The sequence below is a fragment of the Phragmites australis genome, chromosome 11 (genome assembly GCF_958298935.1).
Source record: "Phragmites australis chromosome 11, lpPhrAust1.1, whole genome shotgun sequence".
Taxonomy (NCBI): domain Eukaryota; kingdom Viridiplantae; phylum Streptophyta; class Magnoliopsida; order Poales; family Poaceae; genus Phragmites; species Phragmites australis.
The window spans coordinates 26,686,979-26,704,844 of NC_084931.1; the positions used below are offsets into that span (position 1 = coordinate 26,686,979).

At 43.6% G+C, this 17,866-nt stretch overlaps 1 protein-coding gene and 2 non-coding genes across 3 annotated transcripts; all 3 read left to right on the plus strand.

Moving 5' to 3' along the window:
- Positions 1 to 4,249: 4,249 nt before the first annotated feature.
- On the plus strand, positions 4,250 to 11,444 carry LOC133885704 (O-fucosyltransferase 19-like). The gene is made up of 8 exons (XM_062325439.1): positions 4,250 to 5,151; positions 8,905 to 8,977; positions 9,064 to 9,134; positions 9,220 to 9,308; positions 9,394 to 9,526; positions 9,645 to 9,874; positions 10,025 to 10,501; positions 10,724 to 11,444. Exons 1-8 carry the CDS (start codon positions 4,648 to 4,650, stop codon positions 10,926 to 10,928), a joined length of 1,782 nt encoding a protein of 593 aa, XP_062181423.1. The 5' UTR covers positions 4,250 to 4,647; the 3' UTR covers positions 10,929 to 11,444.
- Positions 11,445 to 15,825: 4,381 nt separating this feature from the next.
- Positions 15,826 to 15,918, plus strand: LOC133885980 (small nucleolar RNA snoR26). Its single transcript, XR_009903309.1, has one exon. It is a non-coding gene; the product is annotated as a small nucleolar RNA snoR26 (small nucleolar RNA).
- A 70-nt stretch (positions 15,919 to 15,988) lies between these two features.
- Positions 15,989 to 16,075, plus strand: LOC133885981 (small nucleolar RNA snoR27). The gene has a single exon (XR_009903310.1). It is a non-coding gene; the product is annotated as a small nucleolar RNA snoR27 (small nucleolar RNA).
- Positions 16,076 to 17,866: the final 1,791 nt, after the last annotated feature.

Here is a 17,866-nt window from a genome sequence, read left to right on the forward strand (position 1 = left end):
TTATAATCTGAGTTTCAGTTTATAGTAATCTGGACAAATAAGCTAACTGTTTGTTTCAGTTCAGAACAAATAAGTTAGCTAATTATAATTCTAAGCTGAAACAAATAGTGCCTTAGATAAAGACATATCACCTGCAATAGATGTTGTTTTGTCTCATTCTCCTTTGGATGAGTTCTTACTACAACATCGTTGACTAGGACATATGTCTTTTGCTACATTATTGGGTCAGCTCTATCCTACTCTCTGTAGTAAAATTAGGAAGGAAAATCTAGTATGTGATGCTTGCGAGTATGGAAAGCACACACGGAGTTCTAATCCGACAATAGAAGTACCGAACCGCTTCAAACTATACACTCTGATGTATAGGGTCCTAGTGGAGTATTATCAATTAATGGATATCGATATTTTGTTACTTTTATTGACCGTTGCACTAGAACTACTTGGGTTTATGTGTTGAGAAACAAAAGTGGTGTTTTTTAATGCTTTAGAGATTTTCATAATATGGTTATGATCCAGCATGGTGCTTGTGTGAAAATATTTCGTACTGATAATGGTATCGAGTATGTGAACAATAAGTTTGATGAGTACTTGTCAGATTTTGGAATTATTCATCAAACAACTTATTCAGGTACTTCAGAGCAGAATGATTTAGCTGAAAGAAAGAATAGGCATCTATTGGAAGTTACTCGTTGTCTGATGATGGCCATGAATGTCTCCAAGTTCTTATGGAGTGAGGTTGTGATGACAATATCTTATTTGATAATTAGAATGCCATTGAGGGTACTTAATTATAAGGCACCAATAGAGTGTTTAACTGGTAATACAACGTATGTGGTTCCACCAAAGGTGTTTGGATGTGTATGCTTTGTGCGAGATCATAGGCCATTAGTTGGGAAGCTAGATCCAAGAGCACTAAAATATGTGTTTGTTGGTTATTATGGAAAATAGAAAGGTTAAAAGTGCTGGTTCCTATCAAAGAAGAGGATGTTTGTAAGCATGGACGTGACATTTAGCTACATGATAAAAGTATTTATACTCATAAAAAAGTTAAATATTTTCTATGAGAAAATGTATTTTCTAAAACTAGTTAAATGCATAGTTAATTTTTTGCTAATCCAAAAATTATGAAACCAATTTTGTTAGTCTTCTTACATGATCCTATGTCTTTTAAAAATACATGAACTCATGAAATAGTTATTGTAACATGCAGGATTGTGTAAATGTGTTGCAACTAGATCAATTCATAACTAACCTATCACACCTGCAAAATTAGTGAAATCACTTTTATTTGTTTATTTATAATATGTTTTATGTAGAAAAAATAATGGTAGAGATGAAAAGGTTAATTACAGTGATGTTTCTTAACATGTTCACTTTATGCTTGTGAACTTTGTAAAATCATGGGGAAATTAAAAATCATGGGGAAATTAATAAAACTATAAACGAAGTGAAATAAATTTTAAAGTTTCTCTTAAGATACGCCTACATAAGAAAAATATGTGTTTGCATGTTAAGTTTTTCCTTAATGTGATGTGCCAAATTATCATGTTCATACGACCTATTTTAATATTTTTCTTTTTTTTCAAACTTTATCCATATAAAATATGATGCAAACGACATTATTTTTGAAAAAAAAAATTCACATAAGGTCTTAGAACTGTCTCTAGTATTTTTAAAAATTTTGTGATTTTTTATTTTTTGAATTCAAATTTCAAAATTCGCTCACTCTAGGAATTCGATGCGGCTCGAATTGATCAAATTTCAGTCGATATTCATCGCATTTGTGAACCCTGGCTGAACTCGCTATGAAAATTACAATGTGCCAAAATAATTACATTCCTTTTTTTAGAGGTGGCCTTGTGATACCCATATAACGGAACAAGGATTATTGTTTGATCCGGCTAAATGCACAGGGTAGGAGGCAAATAGTGCATGCACAGGGTTGCTAATATTTCAGAAAAGCCATGTTCAACACTAAAATAGTTGTACTCCTCATAGCTCGATTTGACAAACCCACAAACGGACAAACTGCAATCCCTTTTATCTGCCACCCTTGTCGCGTAACTGCAACCTGAACGGCAAAACCCAACCATTCCAATCCTGGCCTTTCTGAGGCTCCAGTCCCGTCTGGTTTGTTTCTGGGAGCACGTGACGCGCCTTAACCTCTTTCTCTCTTTTTTTTTCTCCCACCCAGACCTCAAGTGAAGTGCAAGCATCTTCATTCGGTCTTGGTAATAACTGTCCATCCGATCGTGACGGCCAGCGAAAGAGTACAGTAGTTCGTAAGGAACGGGAACCAGACATATCCGAACACGAACGGATCCAGGTCGTCCCACGTAAAACTTTCCAAACGTCTCAACTAGGGCTCGTAATGGGTGGAGTCTGATCTGGTGGAGCAAAACTATGCTTGCCCTGAAATCCGACATATGTACCGATTTACTAATCTAGCGGAATCTCAAACTCAAATCTGAATTCGTTGGGCGTCCGTCGGGTTTCAGGTGCTCGTTAGGTTATCCCATGTAGGCGGCAGTGGCAGGAGAAGGACCGGGCAGTGATGGCCAGCAACGGGGCGTGGCAACATCAGCTGGGCGATGGGGTGAGGTAGTTGCGATCGGGCGACAAGGTAGGGCCATGGCAGCCTGGCAACGGTGGTGAGGCGATGGGCCGATGGATCTGCGGCTGGAGGAGGCCAAGCAACGGGGAGGTCGGGTTGCGGTTGTCGGGCAGCGGGGAGGTGACGGTGGCGGCATGGAGGATGGGCGGCGGCAACTGAGCAGTAAGGAAGCGACGTTGGCGATGGGGAGGCGGCGGCCAGTAGCTCAAATCGCTCGATACGGCTGACGGGCTGAGCATGGGAGGCGGCATGCATGAATGTGTGAAGTGAGTTTCATGTGTTGACAGGCTGAGCATGTGCATGAATGAGTTGAGTTGGGTTAGGCCTAGTTATGGCAAATCTACATATTGGAATGGATTTCGGTTGACTCGTGAGCATCCGTAGGTGAAACTGAAAACCCGAACCTGGTCCAATTCATTTTTGGTATTCGACCTGTCAGATCTATATGCAAAAATTTAGACCTGTCGAGTGTAAAACTCATGGGTACTCGGACCTATGGATCCAATTACCAACCCTAGTCTCAACGGATCTAACAAAATGTTTCCATACATGCGAGTCACGTTCTGTACTGTGTAAAGGTGCATGTCCGATAGCTTATATGTCACTACACTCCAGAACATGGAAATTCCAATAGGACATGTAGACACATGATTTATCGGATCGTTTATTTGTGTTGATATTTGTGCTGGAGGAATAGTTAAAAAATCATAATATATATGAGAGAATTAATAGATAGATAAGAATCAGATAAGAGAAATAGACTGTTGAGATAGCCCATACACGTGCAAGAGTATGGGGAGTTGCATTTCACTTGCACACCAACTCTAACCGAGAACACGATCCGAGCTATAGCTATTTTTCTTTTCCAACCCGCATGTAGGCCGATCGGAGCCGTACGTTGCCCCGATCGGATGGATGACCATATCATGTTTCGTTCTTACACTTTTTTCTGAAAGGACGGCAAGAGCACTGTCGATTTTTTTATAAAAAAAGATAATTAACCTAATTTATAAAGAAAATTGTGTTTGAAAATTTCATAACTGTGCGGTTTAAAAGAAAGCCGGTAAACAACCTCAAGACGACAATACGACCTTAACTCAAACAGAACGACGTCCACACCAAATGGCACAACCAAATAATAGACAAGTCTAATTCAACTCAACTCGCATATAACCAACCAAACAATTGACTCCCACACAACTCGATCGACAGATTACTACTCTCACACCACACCTCTCTATCACACAAGTCAGCAATGTATCGTTTTAGAGGAACGCACATTAGAACAAAATGCTATTGTGAAGAGTCAATTAAGAATGAAGAGCTACATAAAAGTAAAACCTAGTAAAGAAGCCGATAGTTCAAACCAAATCTGACGAAGCCGCCACTAAGCTGAACACTTCCGTGGCGTGATAACTGGACCTGCAGTCGCCGTTCTTACACTTTTTCGCACTTGCGTCATGCGTAACGTGGTCGGAGCCGAGCGTGCGGCGCGTCACGCACGCCAACTCCGACTCGCATGCGGAGTGACGCTGGCGCTGAACCTTCCGTGCTTCCGCAGCCGAGAACCATAAAAAAACACGTACGCGGTCGCCAGGTTCGTGACGTGAGTTCTACCTCGCGCCGTCGCGCGGAAGCCTTCCCTGGCATACCGAGGGAGGCGCACGTACGCGGGGCACGGCGGGACGATCTGACGCGAGAGCACAGCGCCGCGGGCTGTAAGCAAGCAAGCGCGCTTGGGCACGGCGCCGAGTGCAGCCACGGAGGGGCGCGCACCTCCACGCTCGCGCGCGGCGGTTGGCACAGCTAAAGGGCAGAGCATGGAGGGTGGTCGAGCAGAAGCAAACCACCGCCTGTTTCAGTTGTTCTTTCCCGGTCTTTTCTCCCCTTCAGTCCTTCACCCGCCTCCCTCTAGTCTCCCGCGGGGGGTCCTATTCTTAGGCGCCGCGCCGAGCAAAGACCGCGCGGTTAATTGAGCGAGGCCGTCGGTCGCGCACGTCCCCAGGCTCCCCCCCCCCCCCCCCCGGCAGGCTATGGCCGCGGCCGCGACGGCAACCACCTGCTCGTCCTCCTCCACCAGCCCCATCCACTCGGCAGGCCCGCACCGCAGGCGCCAGCACAACGACATCGAGCGCGACGCGCCGCACGACGACTACTGCTGCGGCGGCGCAGACCACCACGCCTGCGCACACGACAACGAGGAGGGCGGCCTCCACGGGCACGGCGTCGCCACGCCCTGCAGCGGGAGGGCGCTGTTGTTGGCGCGGAGGAAGCGCGCGTGGGGCGCCGCTGGCGGCGCGCCGGGCCGGACCTGGATGAGGGCCGTCGTGCTGTGCCTCCTCAGCCTCGTCGCTGTCGTCGGGTTCTTGGGCTCCCATCGGGGCGACAGCGCCGGTCGCGGCGGCACGGGCGAGGGTGGCGGCTGCGCCGACGATGGCGGGAGGATCGTGCATAGGGTGGAGGTGGCCGACGCCGACGTGATGGGCTGGACCGATGAGAACTTGACGGCTCTCCCGCGCCGCCCGCCCGACCCGCCGGTACGTACGTGCACCTCTCCCGCGGTCCCGCCGTTGATCACTCGCGGCCAAGTCGTTTTATTACAGAGATCATTAAGTTAACTAACTACTCGTGCAACCATTTTTTTGGCAATAACCACTCGTGCACGTACTTGAAAAGTGGACATTTATCGATGCATTGTTGCATTTAGAAAACGAAAAAGATCATCTTTTGGATCGAGTGGCCATTTAGATTAGCTTCAGACAGTAAGTGAAACTTAAACGTAAGGTCAGGACCAAACGGCAGAAAATTGAGATCCAGAAAAGTTCTGGGGGAAGCTTAAAACTCGCTGCTGTATTTCCATTTCTGACGAAATGAGTGAAGCACTGTAAAGTCTAAACAGAAAGCACCGGTGCTTTGATCGAGAAAAATGAAAAGGGAGAAGCCTTTTGGTTAATTGTTCGTCGCGGGATGGAGTATACATATGGGAGAAATGATTGGTGATAAGGACAATGATTCCTCCGGTATTTGTTGCTAGCGTGAGTCACTGGAACCAAAGAACAAAGCACATGACGTGAGTTCAAGAGACTAGAAGCGATGTAGCTGCTTATCTCAATTTTTTTCTATGACAATGTTTTTCTTGTTCTTCGCAGTTTTTTTTGTCTTTATATGCGAGAAACATCACTGTTTTTCCTTTTTCTGGTCACTTTTGAGCTATTGAAATCCAGTTGTCACTCACAATGCCATGTTAGGAGTGGCTTGGGTTGGTGCCCTCGAGGTTGCTTTCCACTGTAATTGTCAATCAAGCGCACTTCAAGTGAGAAAAAAAATGTTTAATTAATTAACAATTGATATTTTTGCCGATCAATAACATTTAGACACTTAACTTTTGTACAGAAATTATCATTTTTCAAAACTTATGCTAATTTTTTTTGCGAAAGTTCTTTACTTTGTTAGCTAAAATTGGTGTGCTACACAGTGTTACACGGACACGGGTGCGGGTGACGAAATCTGACTCGGGTGCGGGTGTCTAACTTGACAAATTTTAAAAAAACAGGACTCGGAGATTCATCATATATATAACTCCTATTTAACTCCTAGCACGCTAAATAAGTATTCAAAGCGTTGAAATAATAGTAAATTTACTTCACAACCGGAAAAACCAGAAAAACTATCCCACAATAGGAAAAGGTAGTAATTTTACTCCTTCTACCAGAAAAAATAGGAAAGTTGGTCATCCTACTGGCCTTTAAAAAACGGTTGTTTCCTTCTCTCCCCTCTGATCCCCTACAAACAGCTGCAAATCTCCGGATCCGATTTTGTACCTAATGCCGGTGAGGGCGATTTGAGAGGGTTGTGAATCCCTCTGTCTTGCTGCGCTCTCTCCCCGACGTTCAATGATGAGCCGAGATGTTATCCATCGGTGCAAGTGCTCTCTTCAGTCTCTATCATCGACCCAATCGATGTACTTAGTGGTGGTGCCATGGCAGGTGCATGCGCTGCTTGGCCGTGTTATGCTCCTAAACCTCGGCGGGCATTGCCATGGCGGCACCACCCATGATTCTTGCAGTGCTTGCCGGGCCAAGCTTCGTCACGGTGGTCGTCATACCCTCATCATCTCCTTTCAATCCAAGCGTTGGATTTGTTTTGTGTATAATTTTAATCTTGAGTTAATGCGATGTGTTAAGGGAATATTTTTGAAATCTTTTCTGGTACAGAAAGAGATCTGTTGAATCATATTTTGTGATATTTTTTCACATTTGTTTGGTTCAATTTTGAGTGGATAGATCATTCAGTTCATATTCTCCCCGTATTTTTAATCTTCATGTTCTTTACTCAACCGAAAACCATAATGGTCAGAACCAAAAAATCTACAAGTAAAAGACAAACAGGAAATGATAATTGTTAGAACCGGAAAAGTATCGAGGAAATGCTGAAATATTTCTGTTGCACACGAAAATCATCCTTTACACAACCGAAAAATGATAAAAATAATCATCAAAACACAGAAACAAATTATTTCACCCATCACATATATGATTACTTTATCATTTTACCTATTTTTCCTTTTCTTGATTAATTAGAGATTATTTCCCTAATTACGTGATTAATTTTCTTTTTTAGTGAGAAAATCTCACAGGCTATTATTCGTTTCCTTGATTGGCTAAGATTGTTTCCTGATTACATGATTAGTTTTCTTGTTTAGAGAGAATCTTACATGTTGTCCCTTTACTTAATTAGCTGAAGAATGTTTCCTAATTATGTGATTAGTTTCGAGAGGAAATCTTACATGTTTTATAATGCATGTTTTCCTATTTTACAACGTGTGTTTCCGGCTTTCCGGTTTCTTGATAGTTGTTTTTCTGTTTATAATGTGTGTTTTTTTTATACCATATGTTTTCAGGTTTTTCCGGTTTCTTAATAGGTGTTTTCCAGTTTTTAATAGATTATTTCCTTTTTTTCCACATGTGGGCATGTTTGCTCGCTCTGGTGGGTTCTGATTAGTCTGGGCATGGCACGTGGAATAATATTTAACGCGCAACGTGTTAAATATATATGTGTGTGTGCACGTGTATGTATATGTGTGTGTATATATATAATTTTATAAAATAGAAATAGAAATTTAAATTAGAGAAAATATGATGTGCAACTAATTTTGCATTGCAGCTACTACTTTTTCACATTCATAACTGATCTACATAATCCACAAGCAAATGCATCATATGTTTAATAAGAAAAACAAAAGAAAATAAGAATAAAGAATTAGATTATCTATTAGGCTCCTATTTTCTAGCTTATCCATCCCATCTACACATATTGCTTGCCCTACCTAACCCCTCTCGAGTCTCGACTGCACCTAGCTGCCGCCACCTCTTCTCCCACTCGCCGCTTCCCTCTTCTTCCACGCAGAGCCTCTCCGTCTCCACCTTCCCACATGCCCTCTCCTCTCGCGACTGCCCCGCTGCTCGCTGATGCGTCGGCGCGCTCCCGTGGTCAAATCCTAGCCCCGATCCTGATGGCCGCATCCCGTGCGGGGGCATGGGGCCGCGGCGCCAGTCATCGGCGTGCTACTCGACGGCTCTGTCACCCTGTGCCTCCACCTCGTCGGGCTCCGTTACGTCGCATCTCGCCTCGATGTGCTACAGGAGCTCGAGGCCATGGCGATGGCGTGTCCGTCAACCATCTCCGTTGTCAGCCGCCTCCCTAGTCGCTCGTTCTCTCCTCTATCTTGGACTCGTCGGAGACGAGTTCGGTGCGTGATACACTACGTCCGGTGCGTGTTGACGTGGGGATACATGTCGATGTGGCAAAAAAAATTCAGACTCATGAGTCCGTGTTACACTCTCAGTAAAAAGGTTTCGCTAAAAAAAACTCAGTACAAAGGTGTGCAAATCATCTTAGAAAATCAGAAGTTGAATATTGTACGACAACGACATCATTATGCAAAATTGACTTTTCCAACGGGGTCTACCATCTGATGTTGTGATTTTGCAAGATCCATCTTATAAACTACCATGATCCTGTGTACCCCCCAAAGAAAATGTGTATCTCCTGGCGACCTGGCCTGGTAGGGAGTAGGGACAACAAGCTTCGGTTTAGGAAAGTCCTGGGACTCTGGCAGAGCCTGTCTGAATGCAATCTTGTGTTTATGTTCAGCCAAAAAATTACCCTGACGATTCATGGAAGCAAGGCATTCATTCAGATGCTGCTACGCTATGCTCAGCTTGACTTCATTTTTGTTTCAGAACTAGATCGGCTTGACTTTACTGATGCTTCCTTTAAAACATGGACAGATTCCTGAGATATGGATGAAACTAGACAGTGAGGGTTACAGCCAGTGCATTGAACGGCCAAGAAATCACCGCAGTAATTTCCTTGTGTCCATCTTTCGCTTCGTTCTCTTCAATCTTCAGCTCCAGCTGCATTTCTCAGTTAGGGCATGCTTACTGCAGGGACTAACAATGCAACTGTCGGTTACCTAATCGTCGATGCAAACGGTGGGCTAAACCAGATGAGAATGGGAGTATGCATAAACCTCTGTCAACCCTTGAAGCATTGCAATGCCTTTCAGCTAACTCATATTTATTCCTTCACGATTATTCTTACAGATAAGTGATATGGTTGCAGTGGCGAAGATTATGAACGCGTCGCTGGTGATCCCTACTCTGGATCACCAGTCATTCTGGACTGATCCAAGGTCTGCAACTCTGTATCTTGCTCCCGGCTCTTCATCATCCTGAAGAAAATGGCAAGTAGAGTGACCATTAGTCTTTTTGATATAGTGATTTCAAAGATATATTCGACGTCGATCGCTTCAAGGAAACATTGAAGGAAGACATTGTGATTGTGGATTCCCTTCCACCAGCTTATAGAAGTGTGAAACCCTACGTGAGAGCACCCACCTCCTGGTCCAGGGTACGAGTCAACCACCTCGTTGACTGTACTAGATTGCATGCAGCAGCTTAGAGAAATTCAGGCGTGTGATTGTGTGAATACTGAATAGGCTGATGGATCGTCAGCTCCGTTTTTGCAGGCTTCCTACTACAGAGACTTCGCGAGGATATTGAAGAAGTTCAAGGTAGTGAGATTTACACACACTGATTCACGGATCGTGAACAACGGCCTTGCTCCTTCTCTGCAAAGACTCCGTTGCCGCGCAAATTACAAGGCCCTTAAGTACAGGAAAGAGATCGAAGCGCTCGGCAACACCCTGGTTGATAGGCTGAGAAAAGGATCGGACCATTACATCGCGCTTCACTTGAGGTAATCATTTCTGTCAGAAACGTTCAGTGATCAACGGCACCATTTCTGTCAGAAACGTTCAGTGATCAACGGCACCATTTCTGTCAGAAAAAAATGTGCTTTTGCAGATCAGCAAGTAATCTTCCATTTGCCTTTGTTATCAACTGACAGATACGAGAAGGACATGCTGTCCTTCACCGGCTGCAACCACAACCTGACGCTCCACGATGCGGCGGAGCTGACGGACATGCGGCTCAAGGTGCGGCACTGGAAGGAGAAGGAGATCAACAGCGAGGAGAAGCGGCTGCAGGGCGGGTGCCCCATGACCCCCCGCGAGGCCGCCGTGTTCCTCAAGGCCATTGGCTACCCTTCCACCACGAAGATCTACATCGTGGCGGGCGAGATCTACGGCGTGCGCAGCATGGAGGCGCTGAAGGCCGAGTACCCGAACATCTACACGCACTACAGCCTCGCCACGGTGGACGAGCTGGAGCCACTCGAGCTATACCAGAACAGGCTCGCCGCCGTGGATTACATCGTGGCCCTGCAGAGCGATGTGTTCGTGTACACCTACGACGGGAACATGGCCAGAGCGGTGCAGGGTCACAGAAGATTCGAAGGGTTCAGAAAAACCATAAACCCTGACAGGTGTATCTCTAGTTGACTCGCATCACAACATCTTTTTATCTCCTCGTTCCGATAGTATGCTGGTTCCGTGGTTCGCGCTTTTATGCCTTGTTCGGAACACATAAATTTAACAGAATTTTGGTAGGAGATAGTATACTCTCACAAGAATCCCGTGAAACTTACGTGTTTCAGACTTGCCCTTGGATCTTGATTCTAGGACCTGACCTTCTTTCTGTTCTGTAGGCTGAAGTTTGTGGAGCTTATTGACAAGCTTGATGAAGGTTCCATGACCTGGACTGAGTTTCAGAGTGCAGTGAGAAAGCACCATGAGAATAGACTCGGAGGTCCGTATGCCAGATTACCTGGTGAAAATCCAAGGCAGGAGGAATACTTCTACTCAAATCCTATCCCCGGGTGCCTCTGTAAAAGGGTTCAGAGGAGTAAGTGAAATATGGATTCACCTCGAAGGGATACGATTCAGTCTTGAAACACACTGCCAGCTTCAGCAGCTGTGACTTGGATGGAGATGAAGCATCCCCCAAATGGCAGGGATCACCAGATAGAGAGGAGTCCTAGCAAACTGACAGAGACCAGCAGTTTTGATTATTTCCTAGGCTGACAAGTGACAATACATGCAACTGAGGCCTTGAGAGGGCAGGGGGCAAGAAGTGAGAAGTGCGTTGTCGAGAAATGTTCGATTCAAGGGAAGATGGAAGGAGCAAGAAGATTCTGATGTACTCGAAACAGTTATAGGATAAGTCTGAATGAAAAATGCTTCCCAATGGCTGCTTGTAGTTAGTTCATACAGTGTCTCATGTTCTTGGTATTTCTGATTAATTCGTTTTAGAAGTACACCATACCTCTGGATGGAATGATGGATTCATAAGAATAGTGTATAATGCCTTGTTTGCAGGCTGTAGAACGAGATGTTACAGTAAACAATCAACAACAGATACTTTTTCTAGCTTAGTTCAGGCAATTTAGCTGATAAATTTTCCCATAATTTTTTTTTCTTCTAACTCGTTCAGAAAATTTTAGCTGCTATGGTGAACATTCGAATACAAAATTACAAACCCAACCAATCTGCTTGCCTAAGAAATTTTACGCGCGTTCGAATTGCTACCAAAATTTTGGCAAGCCTGTGTCTCCAAGAATTCGGCAAGGCTACTCGGTCCATTCCTTGTAAAACATTTTAAGTTATTAGTGACCAAAACCTTAAACTGTTTTTTTGTCTAAAAAGCTAAATTTGAATAGGAAAGTTGAGGCACAAACTTCATCTTTCATATTTCCAAAAGGTCATGGTTCGAAAAAAATATTTCGACTAGTTTGGATAAACTACGGTGGAGCCATCTTTTCTACTCGGTGAAACCCATCCACGACGGACCACTCACCAACGGACCATGATGCCGTTCCTTTCCCAACTATGGTAGGCTCTCCGCCCTCCGTGGCTCCGCGCCGAGCACGTTGAAGGTAGTCAAAAAATTATGTAGACCTTGTTTAATTCATATTCAAATTGGGTACGCACGTTGAGGATAATCACTATATAAAAAATATAGTGTAGATCCCGTATTAGTACTAGGGTACTATCTTGTGTATGGCTAATATAAGATATAAATTAAGGTAATCACCTGAAAAGGTGTAGACATTTGTTCCAAATTTGATATTGGATAGACACGTTGAGGATAGTTACTATCTGTTGGTGGACACAGTGTAGATCTCGTAGTAGTACTAGGGTACTACCTTGTGTATGACCAATATGCAAAGGTTTGGAACATGGTGTTATATCAAGTGCACGAGGTAATCACTGAATGTGCATTATTTAATTCTGCTTGAAATAATATATTTTTTTTTTTGCGAGAAATAGAATTTCAATTGCAAAAATAATGAAGTTGTGAACATAATGGTATGACAGGGAATGCACAAGGGCAAACACATGGGACATAACAAATTTTCAGATAAAACAGGGTCTGAAATATTAATTTACAATATAAAATAGTACTGAACACAATTACAATTAAAGACAAGGGCTAAAAACTTAATTTGATAGTATTGTAAAACAATATATATTGGACATGACTATAATTATGAAGAAACACAAGTTTTTTTTATAAATAGTCAATCCACGAGCTTATGGATCGGGACAACCTGGGATCCAGCCCATTTGGCCTTTTGGCCCAAAGCCTAGTCGGGCTCCCCCTCACCCCACACCATATAAAAGAGCGAGAGGGGGGGGGGGGGGGGTTAGGGTTGAACCCTTACCGCACATCCCCACACACATTGTGCGCCTCATGGGCCACCACCGGCTGCTTGGATGGAAAACGTGTCGCCGGTGAGGGGCTGAAGCCTAGACGGCCTAGAAGGAGGGTGTGTCACCGGAGATGGGCCAGAGTCGAGCCGGTCGGGATGGAGGCCACATCACCGGAGAGGGGTCGGAACCAAGCCGGCCGGGATGGAGGCCACATCACCGGAGAGGGGTCGGAACCAAGCCCGCCGGGATGGAGGCCACGCCGACAGAGATGAGAGGGGCCCGTGTAGTTGACGATGAGAAGCTGGTCTTTCAACGTTGAGAAGTCGGAAAGGCAAGACATGGGCGCCGAGATCCACCGCCTTCTTCATGGCGCCGGTGGGGTCACCAGCGTTGGGGGTGCAACGCTCACTTCCCCTTCACACGTGCGCATGAAAGGGCCCAAAAGCCCCCTTCGCCATGAATGTGTGAGTGTTGGGGCGCACTTAGGCGTCATCGGAGGGGAATTTGCGGGCCACAGGAGCCCACAACCTCGGGCGAAGACCTAGACGGCTGTTGGCCACTGCTGTTGCGAAGCGGTGAAGACGGTGGTACGACGTTATAGCAGAGGAAGAAGAGGTCGATGACGTCACTACTACTGCATGGGCGTTGATGTCGGGGACAGCATGTGGAGGAGGAATAGTTGGGGAGGGCATCCGTGGGTTGTACTCCTCTGGGTCCTCCTTTGATGAGCAATCTATCATCGCTGCCGCTGGTGTGCTATTGAAGAAGGGGGAAACACCGATGTGGGTTGCCACGATGGGCCAAAGGCAATCGCCGTAGAGGTTGCGGCCACCGCAGAGAAGGACTCCATGCTAGTGGTCGGGGCTGCTGTGGTCCTTACTCTAAAGGAGAAGGGCGGCAAGGGCAGCATAACCGGTGCCGAAGAGGGCGGTGGTCAAACCACGGTGGCTATCGCAGGGTGTTGCAGCGTGTGCGGTTGAACGCACTGGGTCGCTGGTGTGGCCAGGACAACACCGAGCAATGCCATGGCACGAACGACGACAGAAACGGTGATTGCGTGGACGATGCAGCAAGACAACGACGAAGAAGTACGAAGATGCAAGTATGTCATGAATATGGAAAAATGGATTTGCTATGGAGTGCTTACCATCTGGGAGAGACCTTCGTGTCTCTTTGTTCTTGATTTTCCTCTCTGTTCTCGATTGTTATGGTCGATCAGTGATAGAATTAGTGGCTAATAACGTAATGTATGAAGAGATGGAACAATAGATTGAGAGATTAAAAGGAATGAAAAACTTGTATTATTGATCAACAATGTTTACATATCAATATCTATATCCTAACGGTGGAAGGAATGACGCCCTCTCAGGGGCTCTGCTACTGTAGCAGTGGGCCCAAGTACGTATATGTACATACATATACATATACATATATATACACACGCGTATATATACATGTATATATATGTATACATGTATACCTATATGTATATATACATACATATAGGTATACATGTATACATATATATACATATATACATATATATGTAATTTTCTTTTCAAAAAAAATCTAGAAAAATATCGAAATGAATATTAGTTACATTAATAAATTAGCTGAAAAAAATCTAAAATGCAAAGAAAAATATTGAAAATTAAAAAAATATGAAACAAATTTTTTTAGGTTAGTATTACTTTCACCTACATGTTAAAACTATGTGCATGCATAAAAGTACTATTGTTTTCTCTATAATTAATTTAATGTGTTTAACATTAATAATTTTATAAATAAATATTGAAATGTACAAAATTTGTAAACTTAATTTTTTAGTCTTCTTTTGTCATGCTCTACACAGCAAAATAAAAATGGGCGCGGCGTACGCGCGCCAATCAGACTAGTTTATATTGAGTGAAGGGATGGCAAGCCACTCATTGGGGAGGTTGGTTTTCCCCAATGGGTGTCCTTTCACCATGTAACTGCTAGTTACATGGTTAACTGCTAATGATAGTTAATTGATCACATGATTATCAAGTTTAAGGATGTCTGTTCCTAACAATCAGTAGTGTGGTGCACTGGTGCTAGACAATCGGTGTATTTAGTTATCCGAAACTCTATAAAGCTGGTTCGGTAGATATGTATAATATCAGTGAGGAACATGTTTTGTTGCTCGTTTTCACTGTTCTAGTTTGGCCCGATGGATGCAAATATTTAGCTTCATCCTAGCTCGAGAGTGAAGCTGTAGTCTAGCTCGACAGATGTATGCTATTTATCTACTCACATAGACGGTCCTACTCGTTGGTGTTATAAAATTATCTTCATGGGAATAATCAACCACAATCTTAACTTTTATATTCATTCATACGATCTCAGATTCAGTCAACCAAACAAAAACTCAACTCAACCTGTCTAGGCAGATACAACTAACCAAACACTTTATTTTCAATAAATATAACTTCACCTAATCTATTTATACAATACAACTCTATAAAATCGCATTCTGCCGAACAAAACAAAGCTTTGAGCATTAGAAAGGGTCTTAATTCGCTTGGGTCCTATCCTCCTTCTCTACAAGCCCATAGCGACCTTAATTTGGCCCAATACGAAAACCCAAAAGGCCCATGTTGAATTTCTATCCAAGCACAAGCCGCGTCGACCTTATAAAGGTAGAGGTCCACAAGGCCGCCATGACCAATACCGCCGTTAGGATTAGGACTCGACATGCTCGACGCCGGCGGCGGTCCTGGAGCTAGACGGCATGTGGTCGTCCTCGATCCCGCTAGCTGCTCAGCAACCGCGCCACCACCTCCTCGAGCTCATTTCCGCGGCCGACGCTCAAAGCCATCACCACCGGCCCACCGCTTCCACCCCTCGTCGTGACTCTCGAGCTGTTTCCTCGAGACCATCGTGGTTGCCGTAGCTCCTCCATCGCTGGAATATGTCCTGTCACCGGCGGACGGTCCTCCATCCCCTTCTGGGAAACGGACGGAATCCGTAGCTCTGGCCTACCTTTTCGTTTTAGTCAGCTGCCGTGGGATTTCGATTTCTGGCCCACCTTTTGTGCAGTGGGATTTCGATTTTTGAGCTTGACGTTTGTTTGCTGAGAGCATCCGTGATGTTACATCCATCTATACTCATCCTTGCACTTTGAGCTACGCGGTGAAGAAACCATTGGGGAATGTAGTCTGAGATGCTCTCGTTTTTTTCTTCCTCCTTTCCTTTTTTTTTTTGTTCTCCCGTTTCGTGTATTTCTGGTACTTCTAAGTCCTGGATCGATGATGCAACTGATATCTGCGTTATCCTTCTGCAACCTGTAAGGTGCTGAAGAAGACATTACTTGCTGAGATCCCAGGAACGCTATACCCTGCTTGATTTGAAGCAATCTGTGAAAGGAAAATTACAACTTGCTTGGCCTCGTTATACAGAGAAACAAATCAAGCACACGTAGTGGCGTAAATTCTAGGACACTCGCTGTTTGGGTGACCAGCTATTCAGATGGTGCCATAGTGGTCTAGAATCTGCCCCTTGTGGCACAACTGCATTTTGACTTCCCAGTGAAGAAACCATTGGGGTAAGTATTCTGAGGTGCTCCTTTTGGTTCATAGTTTCGTGTTTGCCAAAACATGGCATATGACTTCGACGAGTGCATCAACCAGCATAAATCAAATGAAGAGACGGAATTCACTGGATTAGAGGTTTCCATGCCATGAGCTGAATTTTCTGCCATGACACAGTATGTCGAACATTTCCTTCCCTTTCGCTACGATGATGCTATGAACCGCATGAGGGGAACATTGTTCTTGCTTTGCTGAGCGCTTAGTTTGTACTACAATTGTTCCCTGTTCTTCAAACTGTTTTGAAATTGCCCATTTAGGCACTGTGCAACTGGCCCACATTCACAAGGAAAGAGTTTTTTTAAATAATATTATTTTTATTGAAAAATTGCAAATTTAAGTCAAAATCTGATATTTGTAAAAATAGGTACCTGTAGGTGTTGATAGGTTGTGTATCCTACAGACTATTTAAAGATAAATTATAGTTTTTTATATAATTTAGTTGAATATTTTTTATTTGAATCTGCCTTAAATGTGATTAAAAGTTTTAGATCTAGTTTTTTAGTTACATATTCCTTCTGCGAGATCAATGCTAAGATCTACCACAAGGAAATATAGCAAGATCTACCACGCCAACCGTTTTGCGAGACTCGTTTCTTCGGAATTTTTCTGCAAGATCAACGCACTGCACTTCCTTCAAAAAAAAAAAAAGGATGACTTATTCTATTATGACCTAATCTGTTAAAAAATAATATTAAAGCAACATGACTTTAAAGATCGAATATGAACTTCAAAAACATTGTACGTGGCTTAGCATTCGAAAACACATAACTTGTAAAAAAAAAGAGATAATCATCGGGCAAATAAACTCTTCAGGTTGATTATTCAGAGAAGGTAACTTAAGACTCTTTTATATATTTATGTATGAATTTTATACTTTTAGCAACAGGAAGAATAAATTTTTAAAGTGAAAAGATTGCAACTTAAAGGCAAAAACGAAAAATAACATGAAAATAGGAAAACTTGTAAGGAAGACAAAGAAACTAAAATAAATAGACTAGAAGGAAGGAGATAAACACGAGCATATGTAAGAAAATAATCTTCCTTAAGCACAGAGATCAGCTCTATTTTTTAATACATTATAAAGTTATTTTTCTCACAAAAGCTTTAACATATTATAAAGATTAAATCTATCATCTTATCTCCTTCAAAATATATCACTAACTCCCAAATGGTTGGCTCAAGGGTTGCAACCAGCCCTTCTCTACTTATAGGTCTAGGGAGGTTGCTTAATTTAAACTTTTTTATCTCAAAATACATTTTGTTTACAATGGTCTCCTACCTACTACGAGAGTATTTTGGTCTGAATTTTAATTCGTCCATCGAATGACTATGACAACTTTACAACTTAGCTTCTCGTGACGCTAGTTTCGCGATGATACTACGTGCACTCCACCATTCCGTGGTTTTGAGGCCAAACCGCGAAACCCCCTCACACATTTCTCAAAACGTGACTCACAGCTGCTTGACTTGACCTTAAGCAAGCATTTCGATGTCGACGCGCGTACTCCGTCTCGCGATCTTGACCAC

Bases quoted from the DNA above. Each gene is read 5' to 3' on its own strand.
- LOC133885704 (XM_062325439.1), top strand. From the start codon at position 4,648: ATGGCCGCGGCCGCGACGGCAACCACCTGCTCGTCCTCCTCCACCAGC. The intron at 9,527-9,644 runs GTACGAGTCAAC...CCGTTTTTGCAG, and splicing joins CACCCACCTCCTGGTCCAGG to GCTTCCTACTACAGAGACTT. The intron at 10,502-10,723 runs GTGTATCTCTAG...TCTGTTCTGTAG, and splicing joins AAAACCATAAACCCTGACAG to GCTGAAGTTTGTGGAGCTTA.